This window comes from Zeus faber (assembly GCF_960531495.2).
Source record: "Zeus faber genome assembly, chromosome: 5".
Taxonomy (NCBI): Eukaryota; Metazoa; Chordata; class Actinopteri; order Zeiformes; family Zeidae; genus Zeus; species Zeus faber.
This window is the reverse complement of record NC_137192.1, coordinates 1,964,053-1,977,507: the sequence shown is the minus strand read 5'-3', so window position 1 is coordinate 1,977,507 and position 13,455 is coordinate 1,964,053. Positions and strand designations below refer to the sequence as shown.

The 13,455-nt window shown below is 40.6% G+C and overlaps 1 protein-coding gene across 1 annotated transcript in view; it reads left to right on the top strand.

Moving 5' to 3' along the window:
- Positions 1–13,455, top strand: part of pik3c2b (phosphatidylinositol-4-phosphate 3-kinase, catalytic subunit type 2 beta) — a 107,845-nt gene that overhangs the window by 21,181 nt on the left and 73,209 nt on the right. Inside the window, exon 6 of the mRNA XM_080000177.1 lies at positions 13,218–13,329. Within this exon, the coding sequence (XP_079856303.1) occupies positions 13,218–13,329 (112 nt within the window). The remainder of the gene's footprint in view (positions 1–13,217; positions 13,330–13,455) is intronic.

The window sequence follows — 13,455 nt, the reverse complement described above, 5'->3', positions numbered from 1 at the left end:
GGCTCTACGTATGCGTGTGAACAGAATTTTAGTGTGATGAACACCAACAAAGCACCCCACAGATCCCAGTTGAGTGATGAACACCTCAGATCTGTTCTGAGAATTGCCACAACAAAACTAACACCAGACTTCGATGCACTGGCAAAAATGGGTGATCAACAACACTGTTACCACTAAAAGACAAGTGTATTAACACTGTAATGCTTTTTTTCTGTTTATGTTTGATATGTATGCATCTTGTGCTGACCCGGCCAGTCTGTCAAATTTTAAAAGTCAATGTGGCCCCTGAGCCAAAAAGTTTTTCCACCCTTGCTCTAGCTGTAATTTCTTTGTTTTTCAACATTTTACTCATATAATCAACAATTGTTTCTGTCAAATCTGTATCATCTCCGTTCATTTGTATGAGAGGTATTCTATAGGGTCTTCCATATAACATTTCAAATGGTAATATGCCTAGGGTTCTTAAAATAAATGTGTAATCTAATTGCTACTGCTGGTAAACACACAATCCATGTTTTCCCTGTTTCATCCATAGCTTTTCTTAATTTAGCTTTGATTGTTCCATTAGTCCTTTCTACCAGACCTGCCGATTGTGGATGGTAGCTACAATGATTTTTTAATTGTATGCCAAATATTTCTGATAATTTTGATTTGACTTGATTTCTAAAATGTGGACCGTTGTCACAATATATAATTTCTAGAAACCTGAATCTCGGTGCTATTATGGTAGCCAGAGCCTTGGCCACCATGATAGCATCATTAGTTACTGTTGGTATTATTTCTACCCATTTAGAAAACATGTCTATTACCACTAAACAGTACTTCCTATCTTCTGCTTTATTTATTTCTATAAAATCCATGCATATTGTTTGAAACTGATAGGTAGCCGGTGGGAAAGCCCCTCTCTTTGGTCGTAATCTGCCCTGTGCGTTTTGTTTGGAGCAAATCAGACATGATGCACAAACTTTTTTAGAGTAATTATGAAATCTGTATGTTGTGAACTGACATTCAACCATATTGATCATCCCTCCTGTTGAGACATGGGTATACCTCTGGCAAATCTAAAAAGAGATTTAGGGAGGATGGGTTTATCGTTTGGTCATTTCCAAATGCAATTATCTGTTTGTTTCACTCCCTTGTTTTTCCACTGCATCTGTGTTCGTGTGTGGTCGGGTGGCCGCGACTTTCGCTTCCTTGTCAGCGAAGCGATTGCATTGTGAAACGGGATCTGTTCCGTTGGTGTGTGCGGCGCATTTACAGACTGCTACAGCTTTTGGTAGGAGAATCGCGTCTAGTAGTACTAATATTAGTTCTGCATGTATAATTGTTTTTCCCGTGGATGTGACCATACCTCTGTTCTTCCATTGTGCCGCGAAGACGTGTAGGGTGGAGAAAGCTTACTGACTATCAGTAGATGCAGTCATGCGTCTCCCCATCCGCAGCAGATGGTAAAAGGGTGGAAGCACTCAGAGTGGTACATCGTTCCATTGTAAGATGAGGTTGAGATAATAGAACTGCCATACACCCGAGGTGTCTGGCAGGGGACTAGAAAGCGATTTTATTCTGTAAGAGAGGTATTGAGACTGCATGTGGAACTTTTAAGGTCAGGGAGTGAAACAACACTACTGGTGCTCATTGTTGGATCTTGAGGGCTGCTGCTTGCACAGCTTGAAGGCACGGTGGTAATGCTCTCGCTATTGTATCTAATCTTGCCGAGTTATTAGCGATTGGTCTTTCTTTATTTCCAAATTAATTCTTAATTATTGTATTTTGCAATTCATTCTAACTTCTTGATGATTTCTTGGCTTATTCAATAGTTAATTGTTAATTCTTAGACTTACACTTATTGTCTGACAGTATGTTGTTGTAATACCCATTTTTATTGTTAATCTGTTTAAATCTGTTTAAAGTTTGTTTTTTATTGTTATCCTACATTTTATCTAATATATTATATTCACTCGGAGCTCAGGTGATGTTTCACCAACATTGAGCGCAATACAAGATCAATTTTTCATAATGTTTGCGTATAGACTGATAAATACTTGATAAATACTTGTTTTTTGCAGAATAATCCAGGCACTTACAGTATATCATGATGTCAGTATATCAAATTTACAGAAGGTACAGTAGTCCATGCAAAGAAGAAAATATTTACTGTTAATTTAAATTCAGTGCAGTTCTTTGTTAGACTTAGGCATGTTACATTATTTTTCCTGGCCTACTGTAATAATAGTTTGTACGGGGTAATAGATTTTCTTTTTGTCTCAAAATTATTAATTTCATGCGCTGAGGCAGACTAATATCCTGAGCCTGCAGCCAATAGATGCACGGGGGTTCACACTTATATAAATATAAGTTCACAAATATATGTCCTAAATGATCCCTGTGGTGTTATTTTAATTATTTATTAATTATTAGAATTACTTTAATTGAAGTATTTTATTTTTCTTTAGATATTTTTAAACCGTCTGCATTTTCTTCCCGTATAATCGATTTGCATGCTCCTGAATCGCAGGGAAATACGATCTCTCTATCTCCCACTACCAAGGACACATAAGGTTTCTGCTCATACAGGTCTAATCATCATGTCAGTGTTTCCTAGGTTGAGAATTTCTTCTGAATCGCCTTCATCTAAGTCCGTGTGTGCGTGTGAGGGGTGTGTGAGTGCAGGACCTGTTTTTCTCTCTGGCATTCACGCCAGATGTGAGTCATCGTTCGGTCTGGTTCCCCTTTCTCCTCCTCCTCCATCCTTCCACCTCTGTGTTCCCTGCTCGATTGGCAATGTCTTACCCAATGTCCCAGTCTGCCACAGTTGTAGCAGACATCGTCTCTCTCGTGTCCATTCCTCCTTCCCACTCCACCTTTTCCACCCCGTCCTGGCCAGCCACCTCATGCTTCTGTGTATTTCCGAGGAAATGCACCTCGAGGACAACCATCATTATTTTCATCCTCTCCTTTTATTTCAAAAGCGTCCCTCACCTCCTTTTTCTTTTTTGTGTGTTGCACTCCTTCGACATGCAGGGCGTGCTCCCTTATGACGCGCAAGCCTGCTGTGCCATATTCGATTCGGTGTTTTTTTTTTTGTTTTTTTTAACTAAAGCAGATGAACATAGGTGCATGTTGTTTAGATTTTAGGACCGGTTCGCCTCTTTCTGGCGACAATGGTTTATTTTTGATCAGTGAGGAAAAAGGATTGTATGACTTACTGCTGCAGGTTATTCTTTCGGGGTCTCGTCAGATTGGTACTGCCCTGGAGGTGCTGTGGCCTGTGGGCTGAGACGTGGTGGTTTGGAGGAGGTTGGAGGAACTGGAGCGTAGAGCGTTGGATGAGGAGTTAAGACTGGAGGTTCAGGATAGGGTGGAGGATGGGGTGGGGGACCCAGAGGAACGTACTCGTCACCATACTCTCTCCTTTGTTTGTCTCGGCGGGAACAAAGAACAGGGTACATGTCAGTCACCTTTTGGTTTTTCAGATTTTTTTTATCTTTTTGTTCGGCTTCTTTTCTCTCTTTCTCTTCTGCCTTTCTTTCCCTTTCTTTCTCCTTCTGTCTTTGCTGTCCCTTACTTCTTACCTCTGCTACGACTAACCACGCTTTTGCTTCCTCATACCCATTCTTTCATCTCTGCTTTTCTCTCCCTTTTGATCTGTCGTCTATTGCTGACACCAACCTTTAACACTCTTCTACCTCTAAATTTCCCTTAAAATCGTAATGTTTTTTCCATTTTTCTAAGTACTTTACGTTATTTTGTCCTCTTGTCTGCATACGTTTTGCATCTCCTTCGTATTTTACTTTCTTTTGTCCTTTACAACAGCACTTACAGTTATTTCCCATTTTTATTTATTTATTTATTTATTTATTTATGTATTTATTATATATATATATATATATATTTTTTTTTTTTTTTGTTTTATCTTTTTTTTGCTTATTTTTGTTTTCGTTATTTTCAACGCTTTCATACATCAATATTTTGTTTACTCAGGTCCTGGGGGATTAGTTTAAGTCTACAACCTTCCAAACAACGTCTTTCCGAGTCCCTGACTCCAGAGTTTCAAAACAAACCTTTAACAACTTTCTTTAGGAGTCCCAGACTCCCCCTTGCAAGGTTTCAGGTCCGATTCTATGGAGAGAAGAGGGCGATATTGGAGCCCCACGTTGGGATCCAAATTAATGTTAAAGTTAAATTGTTATAAACTTTGTTCCTGGATGGACTAATCGTTACAGAGGAAATCGGAGACACATACTTAAGGTTAATAAAGTATTTAATCTTGTACAAGAGGAGCAGTTTCAATGTAACAACACAACAGAGTGCCACAGAGGAATTGCTCAGTTCCAACTGGAGAGCTCAAGTTTTTATACAGTTTTTTTTGGAGTGGCCATGCCTCCGCATGTGTCTTGCTGATGAGACAGTTTCGCTGATGTGGCAGTTTCGTTGAGACAGATCATCTGTTGAAGTTCCCTTATCTGATGGTTGAGACATGTTGCCTTTCTCCTCTTTACATTAAGGCACAGAAAGTGACTAGTTCATATCTTTTTTAAGACATAAACTCTATTTAGCCTTTAGAAGAAAAGCAAAGTACACATACCTTGTACAAAAGCTCATGTGAAAAGTACAGCAAAACATAGACATATAAAATTCTTATAACAGACAATTTTTCGCTCTACCTCACTCTTCATCCACAACAGTTGCGCTGTGATATATACAGTATGCCCTTGTTGTCACCCAGCTCATAATTCACACAATCAAACAAGCAGCTTTCCCCGCTACTCATAAAAGGTCTGTGTTCAGCTAGGGCCAGGCAACTAAGTTAGGTGGACCGAATCAGAGGGGAAGTTTGGGGGGCGGGGTGCAGGCGGTGGTTTGGAAAAGAGAACGTGTGGTTTGTGGTCCCAACGTAATAACGTAGCTGGCCTCAGTTGTGGCTGCCTCCACCAAACCAGCACTACTTAGCCCTGTGCACCCGACAAACCACAATGGATCCCCCTCCAACCCCTGCCAATGGAATCCCTCTAAAATCGCAACCCACAGACCCCTGGACATATACCAATATAGAATAATATATCAACAAATATACCATTCTATATACTGTACAAATAAACACTGGCCAGTGTTTCAACATCTTCCCCTCTCTATCTGCGCTTTGAGTGTATTGGCGGATGTTTGGATATTATTTACGTGTGTGTGTGTGTGTGTGTGTGTGTGTGTGTGTGTGCACGTGTGCGTGCGTGCGTCCCCAGCAGAAGTCAGGAAGTATGTTTTAGCCTGATAGGCTTTGGAAATGGGGACCTTACTTCCTTTTTAGGTCCTTATGCCCCCATCTGTCGGCCTGCTACGTCTGCTCTTCTCCTTTAAACAATTACTCCACCAACGCACACCACAGGTCATAAAGTGTCAATACAGTTGTTATTCTTTCCCTTTCTTGTCCACGTGTAGATTATTCGGCACCATCATGCAGCTGTTGCTAGCTACGTTGAAGAAAATCGAAGCAAATAACATCTGATCCTCAAATCAACCTTTCAACACCAATGCTGCATTGTGGACTCTTAATTTTGTGAAATAGATTACAATGATTAAAATCTTAAGTGAAGTGAGTTGCATTTTGGAGTTGCCGGTCATAGAAAAGGTGTTGTTGCAAATAAGCTTCCACAGGTTGATATCGTGGGAACAGCAAGGTATCGTTCCCATTTCATTGTAGGTAGAGATAAGGTGTCGTCTGTTTTTAATCAAAGTGTGTATATTCTGGAAAAGGGATTTTTCAAGTGACCAATATGAGTGAGATGTTAAATCATTTCAGGTGGTTGTCGGATGTTGTTTGTTAATTTGATTTTATCTTTTAGAGACTGCTGTAATTGAAGGAATTGAAGGAAGCCGTGGCCACCGATATTATACCTTTGGGTTAAGGTTGGGAAGGATATAAGCGAATTGTTTTCAAAAATGTGTTCCAGATGAGTAATTCCTTGTCTTTTCCAAGACTTAAAGATTATTAGTCTGTTTTTAACTTAGAAATCTGGGTTGTGCCAGATTGATGTGAATTTGTTTGGATAGTGTGACCACTGAGATTGAGGAATTTCCACCAGGCTGACAGAGTTGTTGCGAAAAATGGGTTTTTAAAGCAATTATGTTTCCTTTTCAGTAAGGAATGGGAGTCGAATAATGATAACGGATAACTCCTGACCTTCAGATTGTTCAATGTCTTGCCATCCGTGGGCCATTTGTTGCTCTGGTTGTAACCATTTAATTTTAAATTGAAGATGGTTTGCTAGATAGTAGTACCTAAAGTTTGGGGCTGCTAGGCCTCCACAGTCTTTGTTTTTCTGTAGTGTTGCTCGTTTGATTCTCGGTTTCTTGTATTTCCAATAGAATTTGTTGACTATTGAGTGGAGAGTATTACACCAATGTACTGTTTGTTGCACTGGGGTCAATGAAAATATATAGTTTATTTTTGGAAGTGTATTCATTTTCACTGCTGCTATCCTCCCAATTTGTGAGATGGGTAGGTTGTTCCATTGAATGAGGTCTTCTTTAATGGATTTGAGCAATGGAGTGAAGTTAAGGGTAAACAAATCTGATCGATTGGGGGAGATATCAATACCAAGGTATCTAATATTGCCCGTTGTGAAGTTTCTGGGTTGCAGCATTACAGTCCCCCCCAATGAGTGGCAAGACTGTGGTTTTAGTCCAATTTATTAAATAGTCTGAGATAGCTGAGAATTTAGATATAAGATTGAACACCTCTGGTAAGGATGGTATTGGGTTCTGTCTGTACAACAGGATATCGTCTGCATACAAACTGATTTTGTGAACAGAGTTTCCTGTTTGTATGCCTTCAATATTCCTGTTTTGATGGATAGCCGCCGCGAGGGGTTCAATAAAGATGGCGAATAGTAAAGGGGAGAGCGGACATCCTTGTCTTGTGCTGCGTTGTAGAGTGAAACGCTGTGAGGTGTAACCATTGGTGATGACAGAAGCAGATGGAGAGTTGTAGAGGATTCTGATCCATTGAATGAGGGACTCTCCGAAGCCAAATTTGTTGAGGATTGAAAAGAGATATGTCCAATTAACTCTATCAAATCTATCTTTTTCGGCATCCGAAGAGGCAATAATGGTATTAAAGTTGTTCCTTTTAAATATGTTCATCAGACTGAATAAACAATGCATATTGCTGGATGAGTCTCTGCCTTTGACAAAGCCTGTTTGATCTGGGTGGATTATAAATGGAATTAATTTTTCAATTCTGTTGCTTAGTGTTTTACTTATAATCTTAAGGTCTCAATTAATAAGGCTTATGGGTCTGTAACTGGAGGTGAGGGTTGGGTCCTTTTTGGGTTTGAGCAAAACTGAAATGAGAGCAGTATTCATGTGCGGAGGCCTGGTGGAGGTTGACTTGACCTCTGTAACCACTCTGATGAATAACGGGGAGATAAGTGGCCAGAAGTGTTTATAAAATTCCACTGGATAGCCATCTGATCCAGGTGATTTATTGTTGGGCATAGAGAAGAGGGGCTTTCCTGAGTCCTTCAAGAGAAGTGGTTGATCTAAGGTTTAGCCTGCTCCGTCGAAAGTTTAGGAAGGTCAATATCATCAAGGAATGAGTGAATGTTTGATATATTCGATTCATTATCCGAGTGATATAGGTTATTATAAAAGTCTCTAAATATGTTATTGATGTCTTGCAGAGAGCATGTTATTCTACCCTGTGAATCTTTGATGGCTGTAATATGTGATTTTTCTCTATCACATTTCAATTGATTGGCAAGAAATTTACTTGATTTGTCATTGAATTCAAAATAATTTGCTCTTGTTCGTTGTGTAAGGAATTGTGTCTGTTGATGGATGATAGTATCAAGTTGAGATGTAATTGTCCTGATCTCCTTTCGGGTTTGCTCAGAAGATGAGTGGGCTTGTTGGGAGTGCAACTTCTTTTGTTGCTGTTGGAGTATATTTTGGCATTCTTATCCTTGTCTTTTTCTTGTGAGTAGAGAATGAAATAATACTACCTCTTAGTACTGCCTTAGCTGTTTCCCAAAGTAAGGATGGTGATATTTCTGGGGAGTCATTCAGTTCAATGAAGGAAGTCCATTCTCTTGAAAAGAAATGGTTAAATTCTTTATCTGTCAAAAGTGAGGTGTTAAACCGCCACCTGCCGGGAGGGTTCCGGTTTGTTTCATTTATCAGGTTGAAACTTATCGACCCGTGATCGGAAATTACAATAGAGTGGATTTCTGGATTAGTGATTTTGGACAGTGCGGAATTACTTGTCAAGAAATGGTTGATTCTAGAGAAACTTTGGTGGGGTGGTGAATAATATGTGTATTCTCTAGAATGTGGTTTATTTGATCGCCAACAATCCCCAAGAGCAAGATCACTCATATATTGTTTAATGGTGTCCGATGAACGCCAGGATTTAGGAATATTTCTGGTTTGAGAACGGTCTAAATTTGGATCCAGTACTGTGTTGAAGTCTCCTCCCAATATGATAATTGATTCAGAGAATTCTAAAAGTTTTGAAAATATATTGTGAAAGAAATTTGGGTCATCCTCATTGGGGCCATAAATATTAACGATGGTTTATTTGATGTTACCTAAAATCCCATCAATCATTATGAAACGCCCTTCTGGGTCTGATATTGTGGGTTTATTTTGATATGGGATACCTTTATTGGTCAATATCGATAGCCTATTATTATTATTATTATTATTATTTTTTGGATTTGTTTGAGGTGCTCAGATGCAATGAGGTGGGTTTTTTGCAGTAGACAGAAGCTGGGGTTCATCTTGGTGAGGTGAGTTAGAATTTTGCTAGGTTTAGCAGGTGAGCCCAAGCCTCTCACATTCCAACTTACAAACTTAATGGGTGTCATTGAGGCTAGTTAGGGGGTCCAAGGCAATAGCTCTACTACCGTTCCCATGCTTTCTCATAGATAAGTCTGGGGTTTCCTCCTTTATATTCCTTTCACTGCTAGTATTGTAGGAAGTTTGTAGGGAGACAACTCCACAAACAAATGACAAGTAGACAAAGCTAAACACAGAACATTACCGGATTAGACATACATAAAGTGAAAGACATTATAGAGTGAGAGTGATAGGAGAAGTAAGGAGAGAGGGATTAGGGAGGTGAGATGATGAGGGAAGTATGGAGCGGGAATTAGGATGTGGGATGAGAGTGAGCGATATTTTAAATCCTGACAAAGATGGCATGCCTATTCCTACATCTTGCAGTATAAATTAACCGGAATTACAAGAATACATGCATTATAATCAGAATAACCAGGGTGTGGTGGAGGAGTTTCGGTATAACAGACTATCTATATATAGTTTATCAACAACCATCGATACGCGTTCACCCTTCTGCCAGTTCTCCTTCAGAACAGGATACAGCACGTTCTGTCGGTCGTTGATCTCCCGAGGGAATTGATCGTTCATGCCCAGCGCTGTTCCTTTCAGCTCCCGTCCTTTGCTTTTAACCAGCTCCTTGTGCTTGAAGTGTTCAAATATAGCGATGATGGAGCGGGGACGGTGTCCCAGTCGATGAACTCGGTGAAAGGTGATCTGCTTCACGTTCTCCGTCGGGAGTTTCAGGGCGGTACAGAGAAAGTCTTTCACCATATTTTCTGGGGACTCGGTGTTGTTCTCTGGGATCCCAGGAAATATGAGGTTGTCCCGCATACTTCTGGATTGAATATCCAAGATAGTCCCTTTCATTATTTTATTTTCATTTTTTTTACAACTTCCATCTCCACCGTGAGACGCTTCGCGAGGTTTTTAGATCCGCGTTGTCTTTTTGCATCTCAACAACTGTGAGGTGCAGGAAATCAAGACTGGCTTTGATCTCGGTCATGTCTCGGAGAAGTGGACCGAGCATGTCCAGTTTCTTGTTAATCTCATCCAAGACACTAACCTCTACGCCACCCGGTATGAGATCGTCTGTTTCCGTTGCTGAGTCGGTCTTCTTCCTTTCCCCGGGATTAATGCGGTCCTGGTCGTCTTCCATCACGTATGCATTTAAAAAAAAATCGATATACTCCTCGAGGTCCTCCACTTTGGTTTCGTGCGTTGTTCCCTTTTTTATATATATATATATATATATATATATATATATATATAATATTATTTGCAATTCGCTTTGTTATTTTGTCTGAGGTGGAGCCACCGGTGCGTTAGTTAGTGTAGCAGGGCGCCGCCTTGTTGGATCTCCACTCACTACTCACTTCCGCTTCCGTCTTTTTGCGAGATCACAGCATGCTCCCCGCTGGTAACCGTGATGTTTTCAAACTTTTTAGTCCCAGTGAGAACGCGTCCAGCCACATTTTGGATTAACTGTAGCAGCTGCACAGCTGATTTCGGAAGGCCGGTAAATAAGCCATTACAGAAGTCCAATCTTTTCATTATGAATGCATGGATTAATTTTAAAGTCTGCTTTTGACAGGAAGCCTCCTAATTTTAAAATGTTTTTTAGATGGTAGAAGGCTGATTTTGTGATGTGATTGATATGGCTCTTAAAACTTAGATCGCCGTCTCTGATTACACCCAGATTTCTGGCTTCATTTTTGCTCTCCAGGGGCAGAGAACTGAGGTGAGCTGCAATTTTCTGTCTCTGAGCCTTTGCCACAAATATGACAATTCCTGTTTTATTTTTGTTCAGTTGTAAAAAGTTCTGTGACATCCATGCATTAATATCATTAATACACTGAGTGAGGGAGTGTATGGGGAGTAGGTCATCAGGAGATAGGGATATGTACAGTTGTCAATCATCCTCATAATAATGGTAATTTATTTTGTGTTTCTTTATTAAATGTGCAAGTGGGAGCATATAGAGATTAAACAATAATTGGTCCTAGAATTGAACCTTGGGGCACTCCACATATTTAGCCATACAAATCCACTTTGTTTGACACAAAATCTCTAATGGACACAAAGGTGTGAATCTTCACTGGCCTTACGATTACAATTCACCTGTCAACGATTCTCCCCATCCCCAATTTTCGATATGGGCACCAGGGCTGCGCTAGGGAGAGGTTGAATATGATGGGGAACACTGGGAAGCAGGTATGCACAGGTCTTTAGAACATGTCCAGGAAGGCCGTCCGGTCCAGCTGCTATCCTGGTGTTCACCTGTCTTGGAGCCCTCCTCACATTGTGCTCTGAGATGCTGAGTGCACTCACCTCCGGCAGCGGAACTCGGTTCTGTTGTGGTAACCAGGGGGCTAATGCGAAAGCGTCAGCATTCACTGTGGTGGTAGCTCTGCCTCTGTAGACCATAATAGTCCGTAATCCCTGCCGCATGTATCCGGTTTCAGACAGCTGGAACTGAGACTCCACTCTTTCCCTGTAACGGCACTTTGCCTCTTTCACAGCCCTCCTCAGTTGGTAAGCGATGTTTGTAATCGTCCATGTTCCATGACACGGTGTAAGCAGTGGTGCGCGCGTTCAGTGCGTCCTGTATGGATTTGTTAACTCACGGTTTTGCACCTTAAACTTCATTGCTAAGCGAGTGGAAGATGTGGCTCCGATGGTTGTCACCATTTCTTTATACTTGCGGACATCATCTGGGGTGGAGGGAAACACGGCCCAGCGACGTCACTCAGCACGTCCTGCAGCGTAGCTTCTGAATGGCCGGTCCAGCACCCGATCTCACTTGTCACCTGAGCTTCCCAAACACGATTGAGATAATTAACTTTACTGTAGGCTGTTATTTTTATCACAATAAAATCTGTAAATTAGAAATTAATGGGAGGGTCCGGGTTATTTTTTATTTTTTTCATGTCATCTTTAAATCGAGAAATCTCCCAACCTCTAGTTGCCGCACAGTATGGGCGTGGCGCGGAGTGCCGTAAGCGCTCCCTGCTATTAAATCCACTGTTGGAGCTCCACTGGTCACGCCACAACAGCTGTGCGGGGTCCATGCGTAGCCATGCAGCATTTCTCTGTTTTTGTGCGAGAGGTCTTTTTAATTCTTATTTGTTTAACTGCGTGCTGCTACGCAGCCGATCCGGTTATTTTGATCTGCTCTTTTGTATGAAAGAAGGGAACAGAGTTTTGCTGGTGATGATGATTTTTTTGTCAAGTTTATGAAAGTTGCCATCTTCTGCCAATGGCAAATGTTTCCCCATTTTAAGAGATGGCCCATGCTCCTCCCTCACCAGGAGGTGCTCTGGCTGAAAAGGAGCGCACACTCTGTCAAGTCAGGTTCACAAAGCCAAGGCACACATGCACTGGTCTGACATTGAGATTTTATTTCAATAAGTTATTTGACTTATTATTTATGCGTGAAGAATAATGTTTATACCTGTTCTACACAAAAATAACTTAATTATTGTAAGTTATATATAACTAAGAATTATATATAAGTCCTTGTCCTTGTTTTATTCATTTATTTTTATAGTGAAATGTTTTTAAAATATGAATATGTAAATAAATAAATATGAACAAATGAATATTTGAATTATCAACTATCCCGGACGCCTCCCTCCAATCAGATGAACTTATGCAAATTATAACAACCCACCAATGAACTTGAACCCCCCCATCATACAAACAGAACGTTACACTAGTGATTGTTGGCAGACTACTATTGAAACATTTTTTACACCTTTTAACTTATTTTAATAAGTCTAATAAATCTTGCCCTGTCCAACCTTATACCCAACAAAATAACACCCTGTGCACCCAATGATTGTCTTTCACTGTGTAATCATGAACTCCTGTAGAGTGTTACTTTATACCTGAAGATCTGGAGTTGTTTCTTGCATTTCTTTGTTTTCCTTTGTAACAAATGCTAGTTGGTTGCTAAGAGTTTCAACTGAGGCTCACAGTGGCCAGGTATCTTGCTCCTGGATAAATTCTAAGACCTCCTTAGCCTGGAATTATTTGTGCAAAATGTCATGACCAGATTAGTCAGTTTAATGACGTTAGAACCTCCGGGTGATGCGATGTGGCAGTTTTGTTTCCCTCTTTTTTGGTAGGTGGGTCCGTGGTGCTGAAACGCTGATTGGAGGGATTTTTGTTGTTGTCTTTTGTTGTTTTTATTGTTGTTTTTAAAGAGTCTCCTTCCGTTTCTGTTTTCCTTGGAGGTAGCACAAGTCTAATAATAGCACCCCTCGATATACCAGTTTCCAGGTCGTCCAGATCGCTGTCTTTGTTTTTTTTTTTTAGTTTATCATGTAATAAAAGGCATATGTCCCTTCCATTCTGTTCTTTGTCTTCCTCTGCTGTTGCAGTTCCCAGACACTGGCTGGTTTGGAATACATCCAGCAGTGTCTGAAGTTTGACTTGGACATCTGCCTCCTCCTCACCAAGCGCTCCTCCATCAACACAGAGCTGGCTCGCACGGTCAGAACACACACACTCACACTCAACTTTGTGTAGATAGATAGTGTACAAAGGTGTACATTTGTTGACTGCACTGTTTTTTTTTTTTTTCTGAATTTCCCACTAAGGATTCATGAAGTGTCATCA